The sequence below is a fragment of the Zalophus californianus genome, chromosome 6, assembly GCF_009762305.2.
Source record: "Zalophus californianus isolate mZalCal1 chromosome 6, mZalCal1.pri.v2, whole genome shotgun sequence".
In the NCBI taxonomy this organism is placed as follows: Eukaryota; Metazoa; Chordata; class Mammalia; order Carnivora; family Otariidae; genus Zalophus; species Zalophus californianus.
In genome coordinates, this window is record NC_045600.1 from 10,255,076 (window position 1) to 10,264,395 (window position 9,320).

Here is a 9,320-nt window from a genome sequence, read left to right on the forward strand (position 1 = left end):
TTAAACGGGAACTCTTATAGGGAACACTCTTGTAGGAAAAGAAAAATGTTCAATGGTATAAGTAAATCAGGCACAGGAAAACAGAAACCTCTTCAGGCTATTAGTAGGGAGTTCATTATCAATATGCTAGGAAATTTACATACTAGAAAGTTTGTCACTTTCTTTCCTTAAAAATAAGGGTTAGACCACTTGTACACTGCTGATAGAAGTTTAAATTGGCACAATGTGGAAAATTGTTTAGCCATATCTTTTAAGCTTGACATATGCATATACCAATGACCAATAATTCTACTTCTATGAAGATAACTAAAAGAAATGCATACATATGCATACATATTCACCAAAAGACCTGTATGTGAATGTTCCTAGCAGCATTATTAATAGCAAAAAACTGGAAACAAGCCAAATGTCCATCAACAGTAAAATGGATAATTAAATTGTGACTTATAATGGAATACTACACAGCAATGAAAGTGAACAATCTATTTCTCCATGCAACAATATGGACAAATCTCTTTTTGAAAAGGTTCAGTAAAAGCTAAGCACAAAACAGTACATTCCATGGTTCCTGCTATACAAAGTTCAAAATCAGGCAAACTAATCTATGATGTTAAAAGTCAGGATGGTGGAGGAACTGGACAGGGTAAAAGAGAGGTACTAGGCTAATACAGTAGATTGTGTTCTATTTCTTAATCTGTGTGCTGATTACATGGGTGTGTTCACTCATGAAAATTCAACAAGCTATATATTTAGGATTTGTGCACATTTCTGCAGATGTTCAAAAAGCTTGTTTTAAAAAACAAAAAAAATATGCCTATGAAAGTACCACTTTGGGGCACCTAAGTGGCTCAGTCAGTTAAGCATCCGGCTCTTGATTTTGACTCAGGTCATAATCTCAGGGTCGTGAGATTGAGCCCCGCGCTAGGCATGAAGACTGCTTAAGATTCTCTCCCTCTTGCTCTGCTCCTCCACCTTCCCTCCCTGCCCCCACCTCTAAAGGAAGGAAGGAAAGAAAGGAAAGGAAAGGACCTCTTTAACTGAGATTCCTAATTCATTAATTTTATTTTATTTTTTAAGTATACGAAAGTAAAGGAATAACAGAGCAGACCATGGGCCAAACTCAATGCAGAAACAAGAGAGAAATATCATGGGTAACCAAAGACGAAAAAAGGTCATCATAGTACATACTTTGAAAAAGGATAGTATCTCTCTCTACATGGTGTTAAAAGACTCTTCCAACTGAACAGCACTCTCCACTTCCTTGCCAAAGGCAGGCTGAAAGCTCATAGCTAATAGGCTACTTTCTAGAATGCTCACAAGCTTCTGCTCTAGTGGATTTTTAACCAAGAGTCAGCTGCAGACCAGTTTATCCCAATTTCACTGGCTATTGCAATTACATAATTTAATTAAATCTTGCAGAAGCATATGATGCAAAAAGAGTCATTTCTATGAAAATTAAATTGAAAGTTTTAGAAACAGTCAATAAAGATAACTTACCAAAGAAAATTGCTATTGAAATAGGAAGAACGAGGCAACTTGCAAAAGATAAGTAGAAAATCACAAAACTATAGGACCATGCTTTCCGAATACTTCTAAGCCATCTTCAAATTCTCACCCAGCTTTAAAGAAATGTAAACTTGACATTTTAAGTGCGTAATAGGGGTAATCGATGCAAGAAAGCAGATCCTGAACTGTAATCAACAGACCTTCACTCAAAGAAAAGGCAGTGGACCTACAACAAAGACTGGCAAACTCTACGTATTTTTTTACACTAAAATAAAATGTTGAATGTAGGTATCATTCTTATGATTCCCCACGCTGACCAGTTTTTTTGGATTAACTAACCAACTATCCATTCCACCTGTGAGGGATTTAAAAGGTTCTTCTGTACATCACTCAAGAAAACTGGGCAAAGTGATACTAGACACTCAAGCACCCCCCCCCCCACATACACAGTCTGTCTGTCTGTCTCTCTCTCTCTCTCACATACATACATACACACACACACACACACACACACACACACAGCCCTTATATACCCGCTTTACTAAAACAGTATTAAAAGGCAGAAGGCATCAAAAAAAGAAATCAAGACAACAGTGAAAATAAAAGAAGTATGGGGATATAGAGATCTTAGAAATCAAGTCATACAAAGGAGTTTTTCACACAACTTTTCACATTTGCATAGCAAATACGAAAGGTATTTTTAAAGACAAAACAATCGAAACCTAGCCAGGTAGCCAAGCTTATCACTGAAGTTCTTCCCCACTATTTTACTGCTGTCCTTCCTGTTCTAGTCTGGAATGCAAGGGTCTCCAGACGTGATTAGCAGTAGCCACAGTTTACAGCACTTTTGTTCATTTCCAGATTTGGCTGCAGAAACCTCCCTCTGCGACATCACCAGGGGGAACACTTACTTCTTAAAAAAAGGGAGGAAGAGGCAGAGGATAAAAGTTCCTAATTAAAGATGCACTTTACCCGACAGTCCCTGGAAGGCAAAGTGCAAAGTGTTTTAAAACTCACAGCGTAGGGGCGCCTGGGTGGCTCAGTCGGTTATCCAGCCAACTCTTGAATTCAGCTCAGGTCATGATCTCAGGGTCCTGGGATCAAGCCCTGTGCTGGGCTCTGCCCTCAGCGGGGAGTCTGCTTGGGATTCTCTGCCTCTCCCTCTCCCTCTCCCTCTGCCCCTATCAGGCACATGCACACTCATGTGCTCCCTCTCTCATTCTCTCTCTCTCTCTCAAATAAATAACGCTTCAAAAAAATTCACAGTGTAAAGTGACTATAAAAGCAATCACAACATAAAAGTGAGGTTAACACTAACCAATCCACATAACGCATGCATAATGTTAAAAGCAAATATTGCTTAAAATAAGGTCACTTGGTAAGAAAATATAAATCTGTAAAACCAGCTGAACTTATCACTCAAGTTTAAAAATGCTTGATTATAATTTGTGAAGATTCTGGTTTCTGATAAATACTATTAGCACAGGAAGTTAATAGGTATCTTTCATAAATTTCAGTTGACATACTTTACTTGCCAGTTACTTTACTAAATATTGGAAGGCAACATTAATATTGTTATCCTCTTATAAAAGTTTGAAATGTACCTTGAGAACCTAAGTAACAAGGAAGTAGGGACAAGGGGAAAGAGACAGAAGGAAATTAACATTAATTGCAAACCTATTCTGTGTTAGGGCTCCACCCATAATACAACCTTGGGAAATAGGAATTGCTATTTCCATTTTATAGACGGAAAAGGGGAGCTTAACAACCATAAATAATGTGTTCCTGGTCACACAGATAATAAACAGTAGAATAGGCTATAACCTAAATCTGTCTGATTCTATTGCCTATAATACAAAAAAATCAGAAAAGTATCTTAATTCATCTGGCATTTTGATCATCTTAAATTAAATAATACACTTTATGAAGAGGTATATATTTTTATCACAGCACAAAACAAGAAAGACCAAAACAGCAACAACATAACAGATGGCTTGCCCTCCAGGACCTTACAATTAAAGAAAATATTCCCACGGGCACACACACACACAGGTTAAGGAATACAATGTAGTGATTAATCACTCCTTGAGTGAGGCCATCCATAAGTGATAGGGGAACTCAGAGAAGCCTGGGCTCCATGTGGTTTCAGCAGTTCAGAAAGGCTTTATGAAAGATGCAAGATCACAGCTAGATCCTGGAGATGGAAAATGTTGAACAGGTGTAATGAAAGGTCCTCCAGGACAGGGAAAAGCAGAGGTAAGGATGAACACAATGAATATGAGTAACAGTGAAGAGGCCAGCAGGACTGCTTTAAAAAGTAAAGGACTAAGTGGAAACAACCCAAGTGTCCATCAACTGATGAATGAATAAGCAAAATGTGATATACCCACACAATGCAATACTACTCAACAATAAAAAGCACTGGCACATCCTACAACATGGATGAACTTTGAAAACATTATGCTAAATGAAAGAAGTCAGTCACAAAAGGCCACATACTGTATAATTTCATTTACATGAAATGTCCAGAGAATAGACAAATCCATAGAGACAGGAAGTAGACTAGTGATTAGCAAAGGCTGGGTGGGGTAGAAAGAAGAAGTAAGGATTGACTGCTTATAGGTACAGGGTTTCTTTGGAGGATGATGAAAATGTTCTAAAATTGATTGTGGCGATGGTTGCACAACTCTGTGAATACACTAAAATCCACTGAACTGCACACTTTAAATGGGTGAAGTGTATGGCAAATGAACTACAGCTCAATCAAGCCATTAAAAAAAAAGTTGAGGGCCTGGGGGAACATCACACTGCACAGCTAAAATGGAGTCCCTTATGACAAGTTTGAGGGTCTGGAATTTATGTGGTAGGCAATTAGAAATATCTAAGTAAAGACTTACCTAATGAAAGCACAGTACACAAACTTAGGGCTCTTCTCTAACAAAATTATTCACATATTTTAAATACATTCCTAAAATATATGCCAAAATCACAAAGACAACAGAGAACAGGAAAAAGATGATGCGACAGGATTCTGATGAAGCCACAAGCTGTGACTATTAGGAAAGCTGTTTTGCTTCATCACTAAATGCCACAGATGGATGTATCAGCGTCGTATTTATGCAAAACCACAAATTCATCTGTGTCATGTCTTCAAATACCGTAATGTTCTAAGCTTAATTATGAAAACTGCATTAACAATTGATCTGCCATATTTTAGAGTGAGAGAATGAACTGTGTAATTTGTTTTTCATTGGATGACAGTACTCTACAGATCATGTTTTATATATTAGATTCACTTTAAATGCTATCAGAACCTCCACTCCACTGATATAAAGCATGTGTGATGCAAACACATTTGTCTGAAGTCTAATTTAACCTAAGATTCCAAAAGAGTTTTATTATACAAAATAAGAAAACTAAAGAGACAAATCTGACATTCAAAGGGGGAAAAAATCTGGATATTAAATATCTAATACAAAGGAAAAGGCAAAGCACTCAAAATCAATCTGAAAATCAAAGAAAAAAAAAAAACAGGGGGCACCTGGGTGGCTCAGTAGGTTAACATCTGACTCCTGGTTTCAGGATCTCAGGGTCCTGGGATTTAACCCCACAGGCTCCATGCCCCATGCTCAGCACAGAGTCTCTTGTCCCTCTGCCTCTCCCTCTGTTCCTCCCTGTCCCTTTCTCCCTCCCCCCCCACCCTGTGCTCTCTCAAAAAAATAAAATCTTAAAAAAAAAAAAAAAAAACAGATCTCAGTATGAGGTTCTATAGCATTGGGAAGTAAAATGAAAGAAAAAAAGGAACAGGGTACATTTAAAATAAAAGCCTCAATATAAGAGAGCAGAAGAGGCTGTAACAGAGGCAAAGTTTGGAACTCATCTATGAGACAATCCCGTACCTTCCCCGGAATCCGAAGGAAGAGAAAACCTTTCAGGCAGCGTGCAGTTAGCCCTTCAGAAGCTGGCCTAAAGGTGAAATCCCAGTTTCCCCCAGGAGGTGGTGAGATGGTGAGAATACAAAGAACTCCGCTAGAGAACCCACACACAACCAAACTAGTGCTCGCCTTCTGAGTCACCCTGCAAACCTCCTTCAAGGTAGATGAGCCACGAGAAACTAAGGAGATATCAGATCTCTTTTAAAATTCTCGTCTAAGAAGGAGAGGTCCCATCTGTCTCTGCAAGACTTTGTAAATTCCAGAACTGGAAGAAACCTGTGTTCTGCGTCTGAAAAATACAGACAACTTAGATGACCCGGTTCACTAACAAACAATAAAAGCAAAATAGAAAACAAGTAAGCTGTCCTAAAAAAGAAGCCTTGTCACTGATATCTAGAATAAGGTATCTGCTGTCACAAGTAAGTAGAGCAAGACTCTCTCCATTTCCTAATTGTAAGCCAGAGTTCACGCAAAAGAAGAGACTTCAGGAGGAGTATCCAGGAGGAACTTTTTACAAATCATTAACTGCTGTATGTTAAAAGAAACTTACCCAAACTCTCATCAATTGTCTACCTACTCCAAACAAAAGAACTCGGGGGAAAAGGCAGAAGTTTACAACTATTTTTCACTGTATTGGACATGTTAATTACTAAAGAATAAAGTACTTCAAAAATAATAAAATATGAGAAAAGATTAAACACTGAATTATTCTCTATGTAAACATCAAAAACACATTACTGTTAATCCATACGTAAATAAAAGTTTTCTTTTAAATTAATAGGGAGAAAAAATGACAGCATGCTACCAAAGATCACCAAAGGAGGGGAAGTAACACCAACAGAAGGTCTAATACCCAGAAACATTTTCAAGCGATAGAATTATTAGAATGGCCTAAATTATAAGCATGCTACAGTTCTGACTAAACTAAGAACAGAAACTCAAGAGGCCATGAAAAAGCTAAAAAATAACTAAGGGAATGAAAGTCATGGGGAGGGATTTTTTAATTTTTTACAGGATCCTCTACTGAATAACATGGAACTAGAAGCATGACCTATAAATTAGAAAGGAGAACAAGAAACTTGTCAGCACTTGAAACTGGCAAAGCTGACCTAAGCTAAGGAAACAAGGATGATAAGTATCTCAGGAGGTAAATAACACTAGTTTTCAAAATCCGTTCTAAAAAACAAAAGGGAAAACTAATTTGCCAAAGGGAAAAACATGTGGCTGTAAGTTAAAGAGAAATTTTAAAACAAATATACACAAAATACCTTGGGAAAATTTCTGCTTCGGAAGTACGTTCACAGATAAGTTCATTAATGTTCACTGCATTAGCTTTTAAGAAGTTAAATCTAAAGTTTTTTTAGTTGAGAGAAACTTTATAAATATTTGCAATAATCACTTGCATTAAGCCATTCTGCAGAGCTTGTGAGATTAAACTTAAATGAGAGTAGGCTCAATTAAATTTTAAAATCTTTCAGACAAAATTACAAGGCTTACATAGCAAAAGTAATATAAACAGGATATCCTGAGCAACAAATTGAGTACTCTATTTGTGTGGAGTTTTTTCTATATATTGTAAATAGCATGTAAGTTCATACTCTATTATCAACTTAAAATTAATCACAGGACATTCTTTAAGTCTCATCCAAACTTACTGGATCTATGGGAGAACAACCAAAGCTGGAAAATAAAAAAAGAAGGAGATCCAATTCAAGTCCTTAAGCTGTTCTGTTCCTCCTCCTCCAAGAAATATTCCTTAAGTTGGTTGTCTTACTGGATTTCAATTCTCAAACATGTAAGTCTATACCAAAATCTTAACTTAACAACATAATTAAATGCTATGCATGCCAAAGTACTCCGTTCAAGCGGTTGGGTAAATCTGAACATAACCGGAACGACATTTCACAACGCGTTCATCCATGCTGTGCCACAGGGAACGAGCAACAAATTCACAGAAAGACTTCGAGCAATACCTGAGCAGATAAACAGCCCTTTCAATATCACTGAGGTCTTCATCAACTGTCAGTCTTTCTATTTCTTCTGGTGTCTGTCAAGTGTAAAATACAAATTATGCACACAAACGTGGATTAGTCTTGCCCCCAGTGACCCTCCGGGAACCCCATATAAGTAAGAGACGAATGAAAAAGTTTCGCAATTAAGCAGTTATCATTGAAAAGTAATCAAGAGTCTGAGGACTCCAGGTGCCGACCTCATGAGGTCTCCGTCTCGAATTGTTGGGGTGGGGTGGTGGAGTTTTTTTTTTTTTCTTTTTCTTCTTTTTTAAACTAGTCTAGCTTGAAAATTACAGTGTGGCTTCCTAACATTGACGAACTCGATTTTATATGCATATATGAAATACATACGTACTTTTAAATCTCTAATACCCCAAAGCTGTTTCTCCAGCATTTTCCACCCCAGGAAATGCTACAAGGGGGATGGAGGCAAACTGCAGCCGAGAGAGAATGAAAAAGACGAAATGTGGAGTGGGGGAAGGGATGGGAATAAACTCTAGGGCTGGAAGGAAATAAGATTCGCGATATTGCGGCAGGTGGGAGTGAGAAGAGCTCAACCGAGCTTTTGAGAGGACTGCTGGGGGAGGGGGTGGTCCGTAAACTAGGTTTGCAGGCAGTGAGGGTTGGAGGCTGGGACGAAGATGACTCTGCGGGGTGGGGGAGCGAACTGAAGGTTGACTCCCTCAAGGCGGGGAGTGGGGATCAGGGTCCCAGCTGGAGTCTTGGAGGGGCTGGGAAGAAAGGACGTGTGGTGACTCAGAATGGGGGCGAAGGGTCGAGAGGGCTTTGAAGATCCGTAGCGGGACGACGGTAGCCTGGGCGCTGGGTGGGAGGCGAAGGGAGGCCTGGCAGACTAGGGTGCAGAGGCACCCGAGCTTGCTCGGATAGAGGAAGGGGAAAGTGGGATCCGGCGTGTCTCCGGGAGGAGGGGCGGATCTGTGCTCACTGAGGAGTGGGACGGAGTCCGTTGGGGGGGGCACTCAGGTGGCGACAAGGCGGCGGCGGCCTCGAGGGGCAGCTCCCGCAGATCGGAAGGAAGAGGGGCCACGGCGGTCCGGGAGGGGCGGCTCGGGGGACGACGCTGGACCGTCCGTTCCTGGGGGCGGGTTGGGGAAGGCGCACGGGCCGGGCTGGGCCGGGGGACCGAGGGAGCCCAGGGCGTCCGAGGGGTCAGTCCCTCGGGGATGGGGGTCCGAGCTGGGAGAACCGAAGCTGTGTCGAAGCAGGGGCGCCGGCAGGGGCCGGTTTAGGGTGACACGGCGACCGGAGGAGGACTGAGGGTCCCGGGCCGCCTCGGGAAGAAGGGGACGGACGGGGTCGGGGCCCGGGCCAGTCGCCAGGCTCCCTGCGGGCAGTTCCTCCTCCCCGGGGCGCACCTTGAGGCTCCGGCGGACCGGCCTCTCGATGATGGTGAGCTCCTGCAGGTCCTCCATGTAGCCGAACAGGCTGTTCTGACTGAAATCCATCGCGGCAGCGGCGGGCGGCGGCGGATGCATGGACCGCCGGGCCCCCTCGCCGCCCGGGCCGGAGCGGCCCCGGGATGCCGGACGCTCGCAGCCCCGCGGCCGCCCACCGGCAGGACTTTCTCCCGCTCTCGGCCGCGGGAGCGGGGCGGGAGGGTGGCTGGCGGCGGGAGAAGGAGCGCAGCCGCCGGGGGGGGCGGGGCGGGCAAAGCGAGGGGGCGGGGCGAGGCGCGCGGACGGGCGGCGGGGGCGGGGCCAGAGGCGGGGGAGTTGCCACAAGCCCGCCTCAGCCCCGCCCCCCAAGCGCCGCGCGCACGCGAGCCGGACGCACCTGCCGCGCAGCACCGTGGCTTCTCCCTCCGCCCCTCGGCGCCCTCCTCTCCCCTTGCCCCGCCCCCGGCCGA

General features: G+C 42.6%; 1 protein-coding gene across 4 annotated transcripts in view; it reads right to left on the minus strand.

Annotated features, from left to right (window-relative positions):
- The window catches only part of PPP4R4 (protein phosphatase 4 regulatory subunit 4), a 104,672-nt gene extending 95,556 nt beyond the window's left edge, over nucleotides 1-9,116 (minus strand). For 2 of the 4 annotated variants that reach the window (XM_027571047.2, XM_027571046.2), the window contains exons 1-2: nucleotides 8,830-9,116; nucleotides 7,415-7,488 (exon numbers count right to left, since the gene is read on the minus strand). In XM_027571047.2, coding sequence (XP_027426848.1) covers nucleotides 7,415-7,488; nucleotides 8,830-8,949 — 194 coding nt within the window. In that variant the 5' untranslated portion in view covers nucleotides 8,950-9,116. Of the gene's footprint in view, nucleotides 1-7,414; nucleotides 7,489-8,829 lie in introns of those variants that run through there. The other 2 variants (XM_027571050.2, XM_027571048.1) reach the window with 2 other exon arrangements.
- Between the last annotated feature and the right edge of the window lie 204 nt (nucleotides 9,117-9,320).